Here is a 21,290-nt window from a genome sequence, read left to right on the forward strand (position 1 = left end):
CAGTGTTGACCCACCGGCTGGCTGAGTGCAGAACTCCACTGAGACCTCCTTCTTCTCCCTCTGCTCAAGGGGTAGCTGCCAGGGCATCTGATGGGGCCGGGCCATCACCCGTATCTTATACACCGTCATGGGCTTCAGATTGTAGAAGTGGTACTTGTACCCTCCAGGCTTCACAACATCATACTCCACGTCATTTAGGAAGATCATGTGGCTGTAGTTGCTGTTGCTTGGCATCCAGGTGAGCTCAGCTGATACTTGTGTGATGTTCTCCACACGAAGGTAATAGGGCGCCACCACCACATCTTTCCCCACCAGCAGTGTGCAGCGCAGGGGATCGGAGAGCCCCCGCTCCGTTACACTCTGGATGGAGATGCGGTGCGTACAAGAGGCCAGGTTCAGCTTCTCGATCAAAGACTTGGTGCGGCCGCCAAAGGGCACGCTCATGCGTACCTCCTGATCCACCAGCACATTGTAGCCACTGATGGGCATCCACCCGGGCAGCACCACCGGAGGGTCCCAGCTTATGATAACGCTCTTGGCCAGCTGCTTGATCAAGGTAATACGGCGGGGGTAAGGCACGATGTCTTCTCCGATCTCGTCGATGTTCACGTCCAGCGTGCCTGTGCCATTACTGCAGGGTCCCAGATAGTCCATGCCCAGCCCCATGCTCATGCCCAAGCTGCTCACCCCACTGCTGCTGCTAGTGCCCGTCCCGGTGCCCGAGCCCAGGGCGTCCAGCTTCTCTGAGAGAAGCGTGCTGAGTGTACTCACGGCACTGCTGGGCATGGAGGCGGGGCTGTGGTTGAGGTAGGACGTTTCCTTGATGCGGTCCAAGAGAGGAACCGACGGGAGTTCCTCATCCTGGACAAAGTCCACAAAGTTGGAGGGAACGAGACCCTGCTGTCCGTCCAACAACTCACCTGGAGAACAGAAAAGGGTACCGAGTGATGAATAGGAGCATGAACAATTGCTGCTGAAAATTCAGCTTTGCCATAAAAGGAATAAATAACATTTTAAATTATATTCAAATAAAATGTTATTTTAAACTTTGATAATATGAGTTTACTGTATTTTTGGTTGTACTTTATTTTACAGTATGTGTACTTACATGTACTTATAGTGTACTTACAGTGTATTTATCTAAGAAAGTTCTGGTAACACAAGGTAACTACATGGGGTAGGGTTAGGTTTAGGGGTAGGTTCAGGGTTAGTACCTAGTTATTACATAGTTATTGTAATTACTAAAATAAGTACATAGTATGTACACGAGGAACAGGACTGTAAAATAAAGTGCTACCGTATTTTTTATTAAATAAACGTGGCCTTGTTGAGCATAAGAGACTACTTCAAAAACATTTTATAAAAATAAAAAATCTGACTGATGCCAAACTTTTGAAGCTCTAAAGCAGTCCTGTAATATGACATACCCTCATAGAAGCCGTCCTCATCCATGGTCCCATAAACATACAGGTACTTCCCAGCCACCAGGGGGAGCTCTGCTTCAGGATGCTCATTGGGGCCATCGTAAGGGTTATAACTGCATGGAGGACATACTGAATTCAGTTCATGGACTTCATTATTATTAATATTAATCCCTACATTAATATGTATATTCTGGATAAAAACTTAAAAAAAAAACTCAAGGAAAAGGTCATTTGTAAATGTAAAAGGTCATTGTAAAAAAATTTAAATATAGAGTTAGCACAAAATGCTGACATTGCTAGGCCATTTGTAGGCTGACTTAAAACGTTAAACACTGAAGCTCTGTACTTGATTTGTTCAAACATACCAACCAGCCTTATATAATGGTGTCAATCCCATTTGAAATAATCTTTCATTATTTCTGGGATACAATCTTAGAAGCCTATAGGGAAAGATGACTGGTAGGTCTAAAGGCAGAATGTGAAGCTCATATTTTTGGTGAACATTTTATGGGAATGCTTCAGTTTGATATTCAAACTGTAAAAGTATATATATGTTCAGGTAGGACTATTTATCTAGGCAGATGAAGTATTTGGTTATGTGGAAACAGTGCTATGCAAATGCTTACATCACAACTTTTTCTAGTATTTTTAAATGGATATCGCACAAATGGATTTTACCATAGATTATATAGAATGGATATAATTTTGCAATTGCATTAAACCATCTCATGCTAACACATACTGTATAATGTTATAGTAAGTGCTACAGTATGCTGTGCTTGGAGAGATGATGAGTCGAAATTCTTGTCTGTGGTAATTGACAGTGTGCACAGATGTTGTTGATATACTAAACTTGTACTTAAACCAGACTAACGCTATTCTGCACCTAATCATTACAGCTAATGGCATGATATAACAGATCATTACAGATAATGACATGCTATAACCTATTATTACAGCAAACGTCCCATTGTAACATACTGTAACGTGTTACAACAGCTGTAGTGAATCCACTCACTTGTAGCGGGCAACACACAGTCGCACTTTGCCTGTGTATCTGGTCTTAGACCTGGGGGACGAGCCAAGCTCTTTGTCCATCTAAAGGAGAGAGGGAAAGCGGATAGATGAGTTAATGGCCAGCTTTACTAGCTTACAGCATTGTTGTTGTGAAGCAGCATGCTAAGCTTCACCAGCACAGGGAGTTTAATGCTTTGTTCAGACAGATTTGTTGGCATAGCTGACTCAAATCTGTTTAGTTTTTTGTAGTATGAACAGCAAACAAACCACATGAAATCCAGTGTTTACAAACCTGATCCAAACCACATTCATATGTGGTTTAAAACCGATTACATCTGATTTTCTAGTCTAATTGTTCAGATCGGATTTCAAAATTTCAGCTACTTTTCATAATTCAGGATGTGTCTTTTGAAATTGTGCTGATGTAAATACACTAGATATTGGTGACACTTTCTGAAGTGGATCATATTTAATCAAAAGGAAAATGACACTATGCGCACTCAGACCTAAAGATCAGATTTATGTGTAGTATGAACAACGCCTAAGAGAGTCAATGACAAATCAGTGTTATAAAACTGAATGAATGTTTATTCAAGTTTAGATTTTTGATAAATGCTTGGGCAAAAATTTATTTCGAAATAACTGAAAGCAAAGTCCAGTATGCAATCTGATAATGTGGGCGATTAAGCCAATAACACCAGCAGAGAACAGTCTGAGCAGACAAATTGGACTATTCACACCCACACACTCTCACACACACACACAGCCTGTCAATGTATACTGTAATTATTCTCATAATGGCCAAATCACTGTGGAACATGACACACTATTAGAATCTACTTTGCTCTCTTAGAATCTAGAATATATTGGTTAGAAAAATTATCTATTCTGTTCTTTTCGACTATTTACAAACCTTTTAGTTTTCTAGTTTAGTCACATCCTGTTTTTTGTACCTTTATAATTCAAGTTAAAATGTTAATTAACAGTGAACATTTAAAAAGTGAAAATGTTTCTTTAACAGACTGTGATTATACATTTCCAGAGTTATTAACATTAAATCTATTCAATCTAGTATAGTTTTTAATATTTTTTTTTTCTTAAGTCAAGTCTGAAGGGTGTTTTTAGGCATGACAAGTCTGAGTGCCTGCACCCCTTCAGCTGTGACTTATTCACATTACAGCATGCCTCGAGTTCCTTTTTGCTTACATACTGTACATTTAGATAAAGCCTAACCCTAACCCTAGATAAACTTTGTTAAATGCACATGCAAAATCCATTAACACATTAACATTCTTGTGCTGGCCTGCAAGCCCTGGCATTTCCTTCAGATAATGCAAATATAATAATTTTGGTTCAAAAGATTAGACCTTAAGACTAAAATTAAACTGTAAATGGTTAGCATTAAAGGGGCCATGAACTGAGAAATCAAAATTCCCCTAATTTCTTGAGATATAACAGGTAATTTTACTATAAAACCATCCTGTAAGTTTCAGAACTCAAAACAGCTTATATTGAAGCCAAATCTACCAAACAACAAAAGCTTGCGGAATGTTCTACTCTAAGATATAATCATGCGGCTAAACACAATCTCCACAGAAAAAGATCAACGCCTACTTCTACATCACTGCCTGTTTAGCCCCGCCCTCCAATTCGGGCATGTAGTGTAAATAACGAGAGAGGCAAACACAGGTCTACGCAGACACCCAATGATAAAGAAGGATTCAAAATTAAGTTTCAAACTGTGTCAATGAGAATTGGTCCTTTGTTCACTTCATTTGACCAAGAATTAGTTTACAATCAAGGCACAACAATCAAGACTTTCACAAAGATTGAAACTAAAAGACGATGCTTTGCTGACTGTATTGGATCCAACAGTAATGTCACACCACATAACTGTGAGTAACTGTTTTTAATTACGTGGTCACTATTGATTTGTTTTAGTTTTTTTACATCATTTGATATGTACTGAGTATTTCTGTGTTTTTAACCAAAATCACATCACATTTGTGAAGGCTGTCAAACAACTATTAGCCAATCAGAAGAATAAGTCTCCCTAAACCCCTCCTTTTCCGTAAGCCTTCACTGCTGTGATTGGTCAGATGGCGCAGTCCTTTGTGATTGGTCTACCGCGTACAGCGCGTGTCGAAAATGAAACGCCCATTGTCATGACGGAATGACAGCCCTGGAGACTTGTCAATACATAGAAAAGATAGTCTGATGATGAAACGGTTGAACTGGCTGATCGGAAAGAGACTGGAGCAGGACATTTCTCAGTGGTTAGTGTCAAGTGTTCAAATTCCTGACGACTTGTTTAGGCGATTGTGAGCCGACTCTTTTTTTTGACAGACAATATCTTTATCTATCGTGCATTGTCGGCTTCACAACTTTGCAGATAGTGTATGTTCACATACAGCTACATGACAAACTGCATTAAAGGTAATAGTCGAAAAGGCATAATAGGGGCACTTACGAACTAACACTGATTGATTGGTTTGTTTGTCATACTCACAGCAGTGGCGATGACGGGCTGCACCTCCGAGAGGAAGGCCCGCCGTGGGCTGGAGGGTGTGCCGCGTGACAGGAAGGTGGGTTTGACAGACAGGAGCTCTACCTTCTCCCCCTCAGTCATCTGCAGAGGCCGAATGAGCTCTGAGATCTTACTCATTGAATCCTCATTACCTTTACACACAAACACAAAGGTGACTGATTACTTCATTACTGTGTACGCCACGGTTCCATACTCCTCCCACCATCTCAGCACATCATCACTGCTGTTGATCTTAGCAGTCTTCAGATTTTTCAGCATTAGACATGGTTTTATATTGCTTTATGGGAGGGGAAAAGGATGAAGGATGGTAAACTAAAGGTGAGCAAATATGAGTGAACTATAATCAATCAATGCCTTACAAAGAGATTTGGACAGGAAATATACACTACTGTTCAAAAGTTTGGGTTCAGTATCATTTTCTCATTTTTTTTAAAGAAGTCTCACAAAGACTGCATTTATTTAATCAAAAACACAGAACAGCAAATGTGAAATATTATTACGATTTAAAATAATAGTTTTCTATTTTAATATATTGTAAAATGTCATTTATTCCCATGATGACAGCTACATTTTCATTACTCCGGTCTTCAGTGTCACATGATCCTTCAGAAATAATTCCAATATGCTGATTTTCTGCCCAATAAATATTTGTTATTATTATACATTTTTGGTGGAAATTTATTTTAAACAGCATTTATTTCAAATATAATTTTTGCAACAATGTCAATGTTCAATGTAATATGGTCACTCACACTAGCCACAGAGCTCGACATTAATGCTTGTGTGGGACAAGTGGAGTTTTTGAAGGGTAAGTGAAAGAAATGTACTTGCCTGACTGGACATTGAAACAACTTATTAGGCAGTCATCGAAATTTCAGTGAAAATGATTCTGATTTTATTACATTCGGTGTAAATTGCAACTGATAATGGAAAATCAACAGTAACAAGGACGCGGCAGCTGAGGCTCACGCAGCCTGTCCGTGTGTGAGACAATCTTGTGAAGAAATCTAAACAAAATAACTCAACTGCACACAGAGGAAACATACTACAGTAAAAATAGTAACTTAGTTTTTATATTTATAACATACAGTATAGCCTAGTTAACTAACATGACACGACCAAGAGAGTGAAGTTTAACCAGAAAACTGCAATTGCTAATTTTATATTGACTTTATTCAAGATTTAATATACATTTTGTCAGTGTTTACTGTTTTTGCTCGATTTGGTTAACAAAAATAGTTCCAAACAAAGATCACAGCAGAACAGTCACGTATCTCTGAGCAACACGCAGCGGTGTTTTGTAACTGAATTATTCACGTTTTTGAATGAATTATTTGTGTCAATGATTCAATGGCATATTCATAAAGACATGCACCTTCATTCGTGAATGAATCAGATGTCTAAACGAATCATTTGAATGATGGCTCAATAAATCACTCATAAAGGCATTGATTTGCTGCCAGCTACTGGAGGTTTACTTTCATATTTACAGATAGCTTATCTTTAAATTTTTTCCAACAGTTCAAATCGTATAAAAAAAAAAAAAAACTGATGACATCCCTAACATCAAGTAACAAAAAATAATAATTCATAATATAACAATTTTGCAGCGTAAATGCATTAATGCTACATTTCAGCTTCATTAAACTGTCTGTGTAATTACACCTAAATACCGCTTCAGCTGCCACTTTCTTCTGCAATGGAAAGATCTGTTTTGTTAATACTGATTTCATTTGATTGCTAATAGCCCTATAGTGTTTTATTATACAGTAATGCAATTATAAAAATAAAAAAAAGTAAAAATTCGATATGAAAGATGACGCATGCATTTAATACAGTTATGGGAAAAACGCCATTTAAATATCAATTTAAAATTTTTTTAGTATGCGGTAACTTTAGACATATAAAAGAATTTCCCAACAATAAAATTGTGGCCAGTGAAAATGTGCAGCGAGTAAATTTTGAAAACCACTAGTAAAAGAGACTGATGAGCAAAAAATGTCAAGCCCTGCTTAAATATGTGTATATTTTTGCTATTTTAAAGGTCCTATTCTTCGTTATCCCATGTTTTAAACTTTAGTTAGTGTGTAATGTTGTTGTAAGGGTATAAATAATATCTGTAAAATTCTAAAGCTCAAAGTTCAATGCCAAGCGAGATATTTTATTTAACAGAATTCGCCTACAAAAAACGACTTTGTTTGGACATCCCTCTAGTTCCTGCAGTAATGACATCACTAAAACAGTTTTTTGACTAACCTCCGCCCACATGAATTCACAAACAAGGGGGCGTGGTCTTGTTGCGTTCTGACGGAGAAGAGGAAGAGTTGTGTTTGTGTTTGTCGCCATGTCGTCGAAACGCTGTTATTTTCATCTCGGAGTCCAATCACCTTTGTTTGGGCTTCCCAGGGACGCTGTACTTGGAGATTAATGGTTACAATTTATATGTTTAACTCGGTTCCCGAAAATTATAATCCACATGTAAAACTATGTGCAGCACATTTTGCTGAGGACAGCTTCCTCAATCTCAATCAGTTTAATCGGATTCGCACAAAGATTATTCTTGAAAGATGGAGCAGTTCCCTCTTTGTCTGGAGAAGGCGTTGTTTATGGACCACAACCGGTAAGTGTATTTTATTATTTAAATTGGTGCATTTAACAGTTTCTGTAACTTACTACATAAAGGGCAACGCTGTTTAGCTTTGTTAACTAGATGTTAGGGCTGTGCAAAAAAACGAATGCGATTTCATGCGCATCTCGTCATTAAAAACGCTCCTGTGATTATAAGTACATCTCCAGCACATGCTCCTGCCCACTTGCTTCTCAAAACTAGCCCAATCGCAGGAGGGCAGTGTGCTCAGCTGCTGTCGAATCACAACACAGGAACCGCTGGCACAATCAGAACTCGTTACGTATTTCTGAAGGAGGGACTTTATAGAACAAGGAAGTCATCAGCCCGTTTTTATGACAGTGAAAACAGCGGTATACAGATGAATTGTGTGAAAAATACTGTGTTTTTTACACGTGAAACAGGAACACGTTATATTGCACACTGTAAACACAATCAAAGCTTCAAAAAAGTGTGAAAAACGGGACCTTTAATATACTGCAAAAAATATATTGTTACATTGTTTCTAATTAAGCCAAAAAGTATTTAGGCACTGTCAAACAGTAAAAGTGAAGTTAGTTCTGAAAACATTATTTGAATTTCTAATGCAATGACACAGTTTCCCAAAAGTTCCCAAATATTTTGAGGTTCTTTCATATTATATATATATATATATATATATATATATATATATATATATATATATATATATATATATATATATATGGTATCTAATAAATTAATTTGAATAAATAAAATGGTAAAATGTCAAATGGGTTTTTACCACCACACAATGAAAAGAAACCATAATGTTGCAATGTTAAATATTTAAGGAAGTGTCAACACATGACCTTCTGTACCTTTCCCGGAGGGGGCAGTGAGGCCGTTGAGGAGCTGGGAGAGGGTGAGGGGTTTGGTGGGTGAGCCGGGCGAGTCGCTCCCTGTCAGCTGACTGCTGCTCAAGATGTCTAACTTCCCAGCCTGCAACCTGAACTTCTCCAACTCTTTTGACAGCAGGTTAAACTGCTCACTCTGCGTCCGGCATTTCTCCTCCAGTTCTCTCACTTTAGCCTGGAAAGAAAAAGAAAAGAGAATGTCTAGTGTTAAAAACACATACAGACCAATTTGACTGGTCTGTGATAAAAGCATTGACATTTAAAACTGGTAACAGCTTTATTAACATCGACACTTCACATGAACTAACTGATGAATGCTAATGAATAGAGCCTGCCAACTCTACCAACTGTGAATGTTGTCAACAACCTACAATACTACAAAAAATGCCTACATCTAAAAGGAGGTTTTTCCTACCAAAAATCGCATTGTGTTCTTAGTGCGAAGGAAACTTCTCAGCTTCAGACACCAACAAAATCAAACAAAGACAGGAGTCAATCTATGTTCAGCTGTTATTGTACATCAAATCTCTGTTTTGATCATGATGTTAGCAATGGGAAATACTATTTAATGGAGGAGGGTACCACACATGCCAAAATAACAGTTAAAGCTGATGATCATTTGACGAAACTCACATGTATACTTGTGTACATCAAAACTATAAACCACATTAGAGGATCATGTGAGTTTGCATTTTAACAAGTCAACACAAAACTGTTATACTTACAGTATGTCTTGTGTAACATGTTTATGCACAGTTACAATTTCACATAAATGACTAAATATGGCGTTTTAGGCAAGGAAATTAAAGGAAGACATGTCACGTTCTGTAATCCATCAGTCATGTTTGTTGTTGCTGATCTGATCTGCAAACACACATATCCATGAGGCGCTAACAGGATTTAGCACAAGGCAGCACCCATGCATTGCAACACAGGAGCAGAAAGGATCAAGCAGTGAATGAGAAACGTTTACCACTGTGTTAAGAGACCAAACTGACTTTTGCAGCACTTTTTATTTGTACTATTATAAAGTACATACATGCCCTCAACTACAGAGGCTGCCCTCATCTTCATTTATCTCCTGTGTTCAGCTTCTTTACGATCAAAAAATGCCTCCCAAGAGGAATGAGGAGACAACAGAACGCTTTCACATAAATAGAAATAAACTACAATAATAAAATAAAATAACAGTCAAAGACATTTTACTTTCTAATCCGAGGTAATTCACTGACAACTTGTGTCTTTTTTTTTCATTAGATAAATGTCTACTGGGATGGCAACAAGCTAATAAAAAACACAGCTGAAATGATCAATGAAATTTATAAACTACTATATTTATTTAGTATTTTCCAAATACTAATTATACATTTCATTTTAGCTTAATAAAATGTATATATTGTTATTAATAATTGTGACCCTGGACAACAGAACCAGTCTTAAGTCGCTGGGGTATATTTTTAGAAATCGCCAAAAAAAACATTGTATGGGTCCAAATTATCGATTTTGTTTTATGGCAAAAGTCTTTAGGATATCAAGTAAAGATCATGTTCCAAGAAGATATTTTGTAAATTTACTACCATAAATATATCAAAACCAAATTTTTTATTATCAATATGCATTGTTAAGAACTTAATTTGGACAAATGTAAAGGTGATTTTCTCAGTATTTCCAGATTCCAATTTCAATTTTGAGAAATTATCCCTTATGACTGGTTTTGCGGTGCAGGCTCACAATTAAAATAAAACTTTAATTTAATTGTGATAATTTTCATTTTTTATAATATAAAAAAATGCAATAAAAGCAGTTGTTTGGATTTAAAGACAAGCAAAACGTGACCTGTTTTACTTTAAACATTTATAAAACACATAAATAACTTTTGTCGCATAAAATGACATATAAAATGACTATGAAGACTAATGGTTTGTACTAAAAAGGTTCAATAATTTGATCTATGGTGATATAGATCAAAGATATTGATCAAATGTTTACAGATCAATCATGGATGAGCGGTACAATAATTGACAGGACAGCTAAACAAGGTGACAGGAACTACCCCCAATGAATCACGCGGGGAAGAGAGGCACAACTTTGAGGAGAAGTAACTCGAAAATACCTGCATGCTGTCCAAGTGATTCTGGATATGCAAAAAATAAAAATAAAAATAAAATAAAAAAAAGACCAGTAACATAGTGACAACAGATGTAAGGAACCAAACAAATCACAGTTGCACACATGAGCATTTCTTCAGTTTCAGAAGTCACAGAGACCCAACATGAGTACAGCATCCCCCCCACACACACATTTTTCCTTAATTGACTATTAATTCCAGAAATGAATGAAAAGAAGAAAGTAGAATACAGTAAATAAATAGATGTACATTAGTTTAAAACACAACAATGGTCAGCAAGGATATTTACACAAGAACTTTTATTGATTGATTTATTTATTACATTGTTATTACATAACTCAAAATGTACAAATGGTGTAAACTAAGATGTGACTCATATGGTAGCCAGATTTTTGGCTTATATGAGAAAATATACGATGACGCATGTAGAATGTGCTGTAGTATCATGGGCAGTCAAGATACGATTTAAAATGCATGCTTATATGCAGACTCACATACACATGCACTGACATTCATGAGCAGATATTGTTACTCACCTCTAACAGATGGACGGCACCTTCATGTTCCTTCTTAGCCTCAACCTGAGCCTATAAACAACACAAAAATAATATATAACGGCATTAATACCAAGTCAGTGTATGGTGTAATTAATAAAAGTCTCAGCAAAAAATATTCCTACAGGTACATGTTATATTCTCAAATTTAGTTGAATAGGTTTAAGGCAAATAGGACTGCAGTGCATTGTAGGGTCATTCATTATAACTCTCAGCAGCTGTGGAAACAACATTCAGTTCCACATGAATAGAAGAACATCTGTTTGAGTGTCAGCCTCTGCAGAATCACAACATTTCAGAAATATGCATGGAGATTCACCTTCAGAACAACAAAACTGGGTTCTTAATGTCTTGACTTCTTCTGATGAGCATGTGTGTGTCATTTATTCTGTTTTTTCTCCTCTGTAATCACAGTGCCCCATTCAATAAAGACAGACCATAACTCAATCGTTTCAGCGGGTGACAATGTTCAAGTGTTCTGGAGAAAATGTCAGATTTGATCACCTGCTCTGCAGTTTCATTAGAGAGTAATTTACTTTGAGTGGTGAGGCAGTGGCACTTTTCTCTTCATTCAAATGAGAAATGAGAGGAAAATTTCAGAGAGTTACCTACAATTGCTGAAACAGTTTTCCATTAAACATCTCTCTTCTTTAGGAGCACTTTGACAGCTGGATTTTATCATTGGGTGTTTCTTCAATTTCAAGCAATTTTCCTGTCAGATGAATTGATTTTTTGGTATTATTTATTAAAACTTATTATTACATTAAAACTATCTTAGACATTTTTACTATGTCTTCATCAATAATCTTATCAAAATACTTTATATATAAAGATCCTTAAGCTAGACTGTCTATCTTAAATTATGAAAACCTATCAAAAATAATTAAAATTTTAATATATAATTTAAATTAAGAATGTCATTTCAATAATTCTGTGACTTTTTTTTAGTTCAACTGTTATGTAGAATTGTAGCATACATATGATGCTAAGAAATCAGCCTTAGCAAAACAAATTAGTCATTTTAATAGTCGTGTTAATGCAAATGTTTAAAAGATAAATAAACATATTTAAGACAGAGTAAAATAAACTAAAATACACATACAGTATAGCCCCTATTAAAAAAACTGCTATGAACAGCCCAAAATCACCTGATAAAACACCCACCATCTAGATGCAGCGCTGTGCAAAATCTTCCGATGTGCGACCGCCTTTAAGGGTAGCTCAAGCTAACTTCTTTCTGAATATAATAGAAAAAGCAGGAGGCAATACTGAGTCTATTTGGAGTTAGTTAAAAATATTAAAGGGACATCATTTTATAATTCCTGAATCACTTGAACTCGTTGTTGATGGAAAACTTCAGAATAAGTCAGCTGAAGTAGCTGATGTTTTCAATAATTATTTTGTCGATTTAGTAGAAAATATCATTAAGTATTTTACTCCTGAGTATAAGAATACATTTTGTCAAGTTAAACAGACAGAACCAGCTTACAACATAGTATCTATCACTGAGTCAGATGCGATGAGAGTGATTAGATCCCTCAGGCCATCTCGAGCTAAAGCTGCCATTGGGATGAATACATGTATGTTGAAAGAGCTCTCAGAAGTATTAGTTAACCCGAGTACAACATTTTTTAATCTTTCATTTACTCATGGGATGTTCCCAAATGTTTGGAAATGAGCTGCTGTAATTCCCATATTTAAAGGAGGTAATCGTCTATCCACCAGCAACTACAGCCCTTTTAGCATTTTGCCAGTGGTTTCCAAGGTGGCCAAAAAACTAGTTTCAGAACAAATGATAAATAATTTAAATAGCAGTGTTTTACCTTTACATAAACATCAGTTTGGTTTTCATACTAATCAGTCAACAGATACAGCCAATTGCAATTTTGCAGAAAAAGTTAAGTTATTGTTGGATCGAGGAGGGGTTGTTGGTGCTGTCTTTCTAGATTTAAAAAAGCCCTCAAAACCATTAATCATGGAATTCTCTTATCTAAATTGAATGCATTTAATTTTTCTATAGATACTATTAAATGTGTAGAGTCATACTCAGTTGGTTATAGTGAAGAATCATCAGTCAGGTGTTGTTTCTTTGTCAGCAGGTGTCCCACAAGGCTCGATCTTGGGCCCATTATTATTTTCATTGTATGTAAATGATTGGCCAAATGTCTGTCTCAATTTTAAACATCCAGATGTATGCTGATGACAGTAGTTTTTGTACATGCTAATAGTACATCTCAAGCTGCTGTTCAGTTAACAAACTTAATGATAAAGAGCACAGAATGGCTAAAACATAATTGCTTAAAACTAAATGTATCGAAAACTGTATGTTTTTTTTGTAAATTTAAAAGCTGCCGTGTTGAGCCAGATGTAGTCATAGATAGGGAGAGACTACAAGACATCTCAGATTTTAAATATCTGGTTGTATATATTGATAGAAATCTTAATTTTGGCAAATGTTTGATTTGTCCTTAGTTGCATGTCAACTAAGGCTGTGAAGGTCAATGATCTGCTCACATATCACCTATTGTTTGACAAACTGGTCACAAGCAAGTAATACTTCTCTCAAACCAATTCTCTCTCTATATAAACAAAATGTAAAAGTTTTAGATAAGAAATCCATACACCATCAACATTGTATATTTAGATCTTTGCCTTATGTATAAAATTAAACATGGACTGTCTCCTCCTGTATTGATCCAGTTTGTTAACATAGCATCAAATGGTAACAGATTAACGAGAAGTGCAGTAAGAGGTGACTGCATAGAAAAAAATTATTTAGTCAAAGAGTGTTTTTGGTTAGGGCTGCTCGTGATGGGAGCTCCATCCTAACTTACATTACAAATTGTAATACTTATGCCCCTTTTAATTTTCACTTAAAAAAAGTGGTTAACTGAGAGTCAGTATTGTCAACATTAGTTTTACAAACTAAATTCTACTGCCTTCTTGTCTGTTTTACTAGCTGGGATTTTTATGCTACAAACATGAGGTTGTTTGGTTGAGTACTGACTAAATGATTAATGTCCCTGTTACTTGGTTGTATGCTTACATTGTCTTTGCCTGAATATTGATATGAGCATGAGCTCCATCCTAAGGTTTGGTGTGGATGGAAACCATGATCTCTCACCTTCTGCAGAAGGTCAATCTCCTGCTGCTTGGCACTGAGGACGGCCAAGGCTTGTTCATGCTCTAATTCTAGCTGCTGCCTCCTCTCTGCAGCCTCTCGCATATGCTGGGAAAGAGAGAAGAGAGAGCATGAGGTGAGAGGAAACTCAGCAAAGGATGAACACAGACAGAATGAGAGCAACCATCAATCAGGCATAGTTCATCCAAAATAGAAAACTCAGTTGTCATTTTCTCACCCTCGTGATGACTTACTTTCTTGAGAGAAACACAAACCCATGCAATTAAAGCTGATGGGGATCATGGACAGCTGTGTTAACCACTGACTTTCATTGTTAAACAGCAGCTTGGACATGATGTTAGATAACTACTTTTGTGTTGCGCGCAAGAATGTCAAAGTATGGATTTGGAACAGGGTCAGTAAATTATATCAAAATATTTGTTTTTAGGTGAAATAATTCAATTAATCTTTTTATGTCACACCGAAACACTTTTAACTTTGGTTAAAGTCCCTGCACTGATATATAGACCCTCTTTTTATATCAGCTTATAAAAGATCATCAGTCTCCAGGAGCACCAGAGACAAAAATCCCTTCTAATTCTGGTATATCTGATGTAAACACTAAGATTTCTTTCTTCCCTGACCTGAACTTTTAGGGGCCATATACACTGAACGCATTACACTGAACTGCTTTTTCATTGTTTTTTTCTATGTAAACATGCAATTGACCACTGCGCTTATGCATTGTCTATTATTTGTCCTCTAATGAGCTAAAATGTTTGTTTGTTTTTTTAAGGGACAGTACATCCAAAAATGATTCTTTAAAGTCATTTGAAACCCATATGCTGAATCTTTAAATAACTTTCAGTGAACTGAATTGAGTCAGGGTAACACTTTTTTTCATTTTTAAGAGGAATCAAATTAAGGCTGTAAGGGACAGTGCAATGCATTCAAAGGATCGTTTAACAAAATATTGACTGTGCAGCAGTCAAAAAAAATTGAAGTAGACAAAAACTCTATAGAACAGTTTTTAAAGTTGAGAGTTGTGAAAATTATTACTTTTATACAGTATTTATACAGTCATTGTGAAGACTGTAAGTCTATCCCTCAAAGCCTTGTGTTAAATGTAATATTCCATCTGTTCATCAAACAAAGTTATTGCATGACTTTAGAAGACCTGGAATATAGACATAGTCACTACAGACTGTTGTTGCATGGTTTTGAGCTGCACTTCAGTAATTCTCCACTGCAAAAATAACAGCATATGGTTTTGAAATGACATGAAGGTGAGTAAATAATGACAGAATCTTCATTTTTGGGTGAACTTTCCCTTTAAGCACTGAAAACAACAGCAAAGTGTTGTTGTAAATCAAGTTTGTGTCATTTGCTTCACCCCTTTAGGTAAAGCAAAAACAGAAGTGAAGCATCATGTCAATCAGCCAGACTAAGCACAGCCACGGAGCTTCGCATGATCAATAAAGGGCTTAAGGGTCACAGCTCTGTACATGAAAGGGTGTGTGCAAACAACACAGCATGTTCAATCAGCACCGATTACTGCCCAACAAAGTCCCCAGCTCTTCTGACCTGTTAAAAGTACACTGAGACAAAACCTAGCAATTTTCTTTCCATTTGTGACATGTGAGGTTACAAGGGATACAGGGAAAGGAGGGACTTTCCATGCTGCTATGAAAGAGGAGTGCAGGGAAGAGGAAGGTTAGAATAATCTAACCTTCAGAGGACAAATAAACTGTACTGTGTGTGAAATATATTCTGGTTATCTGATCTATTTATGTATTAATCAGTACTTATTTACTCAAGTACTTATTTATTAAATAGCTTAATCATTTTAACATATATAAATATTTTGTCAATTTATTTACTTATTCGTTTATTCATTCAGTCATTTATTCATTTGTGACCATTAATGTATTTTTTTTAATTTAATTTTAATTTACATTTTTGCTGAACAGCTGTTATAAAACTTTTTTTTTACCGAAGATGCATCAATATTATGTTTTAAGTTAATTATTTAATGGAAAATGTTCGGTCGTCCAGTCATAACTGCAAAATAAACCCCTTCAAGATCATATAATGATCACCCAGTTGCAGTTTATTTTGCAATATTAAGGCATCTGCATACAAACTAGACAATATGACCACAGAATAAAAATGAATCATCTAAACCACCAAAATAATCTGATACTACCAGTTAACTTTTTTTTTTTTTAAATCAAGACTGATAGTTTCAATATATTTCACACTTTGTACAATAATTTGTATGTACATAACTGAAAAAAAACAGCATATTTTAAGAATATCAATACCATGTATATCTCACATTCAAAAGAAGAGCTGAGTTAGTTTATTTTGTGAGGGGAGGGTGTAATTGTGCATAACTGTTGTGTCATGCACAAACGCATTCAGCAGTGCCTCAGCCAGCCGACCATTCAGATCACATACAGCATCCAGATCAGCTGTTAGTACTCAGTACGAAGGTCCACATTCAGTTAGTGCTGGCTTCTGTAAAGTCTTTAGAGATACCTGATGAATGAAAAATATGGAGGGAGGCAGGGAGAAGGGAGGGGCAGGAGAGGGTTAGAAGTTAGGGGAGGGGTAAGGCGCTCCAGGACTCCTAGTCGATCACCGATCCACACTTTGAGGGTGTACGACAGCTCTAAAACCATAAGAGAGTACAAGGGGAGTAAAAGAGGTGAAAACACAGATGGAAGTGGAGGTCAAGATAAAAATCGTTATACATTGCCAGCCGGATTTCCTGAAACATCTGTCATGAGGTACTGAAATAGATCACACTAAGATAAAGGACTACCATTTACACTCTGCCACAACACTTTTTTACTCAGTCAACGAGAAAGCTAATCAGGCAACCAGTCAAGCAAATGTCCAGATCATAATTTTTCTACTTAATTTTTTACCGCAAACTTCTGATTTTAGGTTAGAATGACTTGATATGGTGAATCTCACAAAACATAACATGACCCAAGAATATAAATAAAATGTATTATTATGTATTCCATAGTGAAAATGAAGCCTATTTTATGGCCATAAAGAGTGTTTACATAAATAGTTGTGACATTATTTTTATGAATATTATGCACAGATTAAATTCTTATTACAGAAATCTAAAAAAAGGTCATTTTCAATAGTGTAATTATTTAATTGAATTATTAAGGAAATATTTACACATCACTGTATAAAAGTATTTGTTATAAAGCTGTAATTTATATTCATAGACATACAGACAGATGATAGATAGATAGATCCATTAATCCCTCCATTAATATTGGCACCCTTGGCAAATATGACAAAAGGCGGCTGTGGAAATAAATCTGCATTATTATTATTTTTTTGATATTTTATTCAAGAAATTCTCAAAAACTCTAACCTTTCAATGAAGTATAATTAAAAATCACGAGTTTAAAGTTTAAAGCATTCAATTCACACCGACCGACCGTCACGCAGAAAGCATGCAATCATGCAGGTTACATGCACAATTCACAAGATCTCACAGCTGGATTCAGCTAAGTTTGCAAGGTTTGTGAAATGAAATGTTCATTAGCAATTCAAAAATTTGTTTAAATGATGTAAATGCGTATTTGCTTAATGCTGACGGCAAACAAGAATAATAATGTTTATATATTATATATTATATATATATATATATATATATATATATATATATATATATATATATATATAATATTATATAATATTATTATAATGTTTGCCTTTCTATTACTAATAATATAAAAGCAATCATTATAATAGTTTTTGTATATATTAATTCCCTTGTTTAACCCTCTGGAGTCTAAGGGTATTTTTGGGGCCTGTAGAAGTTTTGTCATGCCCTGACATTTGTGCTTTTTTCAGTTGCTTATATACATCTAAATGGCTAAAGTCTAGTCTCACTGTAATCAGCACAAACTGGGCTATAATAATATGTGAGCAGCATGTATGTACATGATTGTGTTTTTGAGAAAAAAAAATGTTATGCGTGGTTAGTGAAAAACTAAAAATGTTAAATCACTTCAATAAGGCCATAAAACACATAAAGAACATTGGTACTTTTGAGAACTGGAGCTTATAGCCCGGGATTTTTTTTCTAAATTATGTGAAAATCATCTTGGTTACTCACTTACAGAAAACAATATATTGATCTAAATTTTCTAAGACACTTTTTTTTTTTATAAAAGTCATATGCAAGTAGGCATCAACTATCATGAATAGTGCAGTTAAACAGTTTATTTCACAGTATGGCTGGGACTTATAGTCAGGTGCGACTCCAAAGGGTTAACTGTTCTGTCTGATTATGAGACAGACTTCTATCTAAATTAGACAGAACTGTTCATGACGACAGCAAACAAGAGGGAGAATGTGAGCACTTTGTGCTCAGGCACTGCCTTTCTCAGCGTAGTCAAAATAAAAGTCCCACCTTGAGCCCATTGGCCAAGCAGAAAAACTTATCAGCCGATGCCGACATTTGAAAAATGTCACATATCGGTCAATATATCGGCCTTAGCAATATATCAGTCGACCACTAATAAATTCCCATTCATATTTACATTTTTAGCTAACCAGGTGACTAGGAGCATGAAATTGTCCAGCATGACTTTTTGTTCCACAGGATTATAAATATGAGGAACACAAAGGCCAAATTCCCTTAATCATCCATCACAAGGAGTAAAACCAGAATATAGTTCTGATGTGCAGAACAAGATTGTTGAGCTTCACAAAATAGAAAGTGGCTGTAAGAAAAGAGATAAATCATTGAAAATCCCCATTTCCTCTATCAGGGCGATAATTAAGAGATTCCAATCAACTAAAGATGTTACAAATCTGTTTTGAAGAGGACGTGTGCCTATATCATCATAATGCAGTGTGAGGAGGAGAGTTTCAGTGGCCAAATACTCTCCAAGGATCACAGCTGGAGAATTGCAGAGATTAGTTGAGTATTGGGGTCAGAAAGCCTTTTTGGCAGCAAACCCACCAGATGGGTTTAGTACAAACAGTGATAAAAAAGTACCCCAAGCCCAGTCCTCTGACCCTATAGAAAATGAGTGGAGTGAACTTTAAGTGAAGAAACACTAATATGGAGCTGTGAATCTGAAGGATCTGGAGAGATTCTGAATGAAGCAATGGTCTCTGGTCTCTTATCAGGTGTTCTCCAAACTCTTGAGGCATTATAGGAGAAAACTCAGAGTTGTTATCTTGGGAAGAAGACGTTGCAATAATTGGGTGCCAATAACTGTGGCCAACATGAACTAGTGAAAGCATTTATTTCAAAATGAGATTTTCTCCCCACTTTGATTTACTTCAGTGATAAGTTCAAATTTAGTGAACTTTTTGAATGAAAGATCAAAAGTGAAGTGACATTCAGCCAAGTATGGTGACCCATACTCAGAATTTGTGCTCTGCATTTAACCCATCCGAAATGCACACACACAGAGCAGTGAACACACACACACACTGTGAGCACACACCCGGAGCAGTGGGCAGCCATTTATGCTGCGGCGCCCGGGGAGCAGTTGGGGGTTCGATGCCTTGCTCAAGGGCACCTAAGTCGTGGTATTGAAGGTGGAGAGAGAACTGTACATGCACTCCCCCCACCCACAATTCCTGCCGGCCCGGGACTCGAACTCACAACCTTTCGATTGGGAGTCCGACTCTCTAACCATTAGGCCACGACTTCCCTTGTAAAAGGATAAGCAATGCAGATTTATTTTCACAGCCATCTTTGCTCATATTTACCAAGGGTGCCAATATTAGTGGAGGGCACTGTAGATTGATAGATGTTAATGTAATACTCTATGTAACCATAATGAAAATAATATTACAATGCAAACTGAAGAATTACAGAAGAAACTTTCCAAACATAGGCTTCATTTTCTTTTTCCATAAATTGTTTTTCTTTTGATTATGTGTTCTACATTGACCAGTCTGTCAGGTTCTCACCTTCAGCACCTGCTCTAGGTTCTCCAGTTTGCCTTGGAGCTCAGTCCTCTCCAACAGAGCACAATCTCTCTCCACTGTCACAGTGTACAGAGCCTCCTGCAGCTGTTCATACTCACTTTTCACCTGATAGAGAGAGAGAGAGAGAGAGACAGATATTAACAGAGGATTACGTCTTCCACACACACGTCTTCCACAGTTTGCCCTCTGACCTCTGTTAGAAAGGTGAAAGGTCATTCCATCCTCCCAAAACACACATCAGAGCCTTGGCCGATTGGTTTGTGCACAAGTTTGACACACTGGTACTCATGCAAATGACACATTTCAAAGTCCCGTTCCCCCATCATTCCCTGTTCTCTGTCTCTTTAGGCCATACACACACACACACACACATATATATATATATATATATATATATATATATATATATTTTTTTTTTTTTTTTTTAAAGACATTTTTTTAATGTCACAAGGATCAGAGAACAAGTTTACTTTATTTACTTCATACCAGTTATTAAGGTGAGAGTTTAGACTAGTAGTTATGAGTGTCAAACTGTCTGTGTTGGTTGTCTTTGGATCTGTTTGAAACCATGTATGAATAAGACCATCTGGACCCACGTGGCCACAAGCCTGATAGGTGAAACTATCAGCATGCTTTCATAAACAGCACGGTCTGAGAAGGCAGCTCTAGATGCTCATGTCCCGACCAGGAAACCTCCAGGCACATCTGTTCCATATAATAGGTTTCCCCAAAGGATTCAATGTTATTAAATACTCTGATCAATTGAAAATGACATATTCTGTTTGTCTTTATCCAATGGCATGTGATATACGGAGTGTGTGTAGTCAGCACTGAGCTCTGGGGTGAGAGTCGTGTTTTTAGAGAGTGAGGGCAGAAGGGTTGACATCCTGTATCGATCACAGTGTCAGTCATAATAAAAAGCTGAGCTGTCAGAGACAGAGGCAGTACTCACACTCCACGCCTTTCCAGTCTGACACTCATCTCTTATCTGCAACCTGACCTGAAGTGA

General features: G+C 36.5%; 1 protein-coding gene across 27 annotated transcripts in view; it reads right to left on the reverse strand.

Moving 5' to 3' along the window:
- Positions 1-21,290, reverse strand: part of rimbp2b (RIMS binding protein 2b) — a 141,174-nt gene that overhangs the window by 32,721 nt on the left and 87,163 nt on the right. For 18 of the 27 annotated variants that reach the window (XR_009422758.1, XR_009422756.1, XR_009422755.1 and 15 more), the window contains exons 6-15: positions 20,264-20,386; positions 14,297-14,401; positions 11,155-11,205; positions 10,604-10,624; positions 8,906-8,947; positions 8,455-8,665; positions 4,951-5,120; positions 2,443-2,522; positions 1,428-1,537; positions 15-920 (exon numbers count right to left, since the gene is read on the reverse strand). Coding sequence is in view for 20 of the 27 variants with exons in the window: in XM_059503408.1 (XP_059359391.1) it covers positions 15-920; positions 1,428-1,537; positions 2,443-2,522; positions 4,951-5,120; positions 8,455-8,665; positions 8,906-8,947; positions 10,604-10,624; positions 11,155-11,205; positions 14,297-14,401; positions 20,264-20,386 (1,819 nt within the window). In the remaining 7 variants the exon portion in view is untranslated. The remainder of the gene's footprint in view (positions 1-14; positions 921-1,427; positions 1,538-2,442; positions 2,523-4,950; positions 5,121-8,454; positions 8,666-8,905; positions 8,948-10,603; positions 10,625-11,154; positions 11,206-14,296; positions 14,402-20,263; positions 20,387-21,290) is intronic. The other 9 variants (XR_009422760.1, XR_009422759.1, XM_059503423.1 and 6 more) reach the window with 2 other exon arrangements.

Source organism: Carassius carassius, chromosome 21 (genome assembly GCF_963082965.1).
Source record: "Carassius carassius chromosome 21, fCarCar2.1, whole genome shotgun sequence".
Taxonomy (NCBI): domain Eukaryota; kingdom Metazoa; phylum Chordata; class Actinopteri; order Cypriniformes; family Cyprinidae; genus Carassius; species Carassius carassius.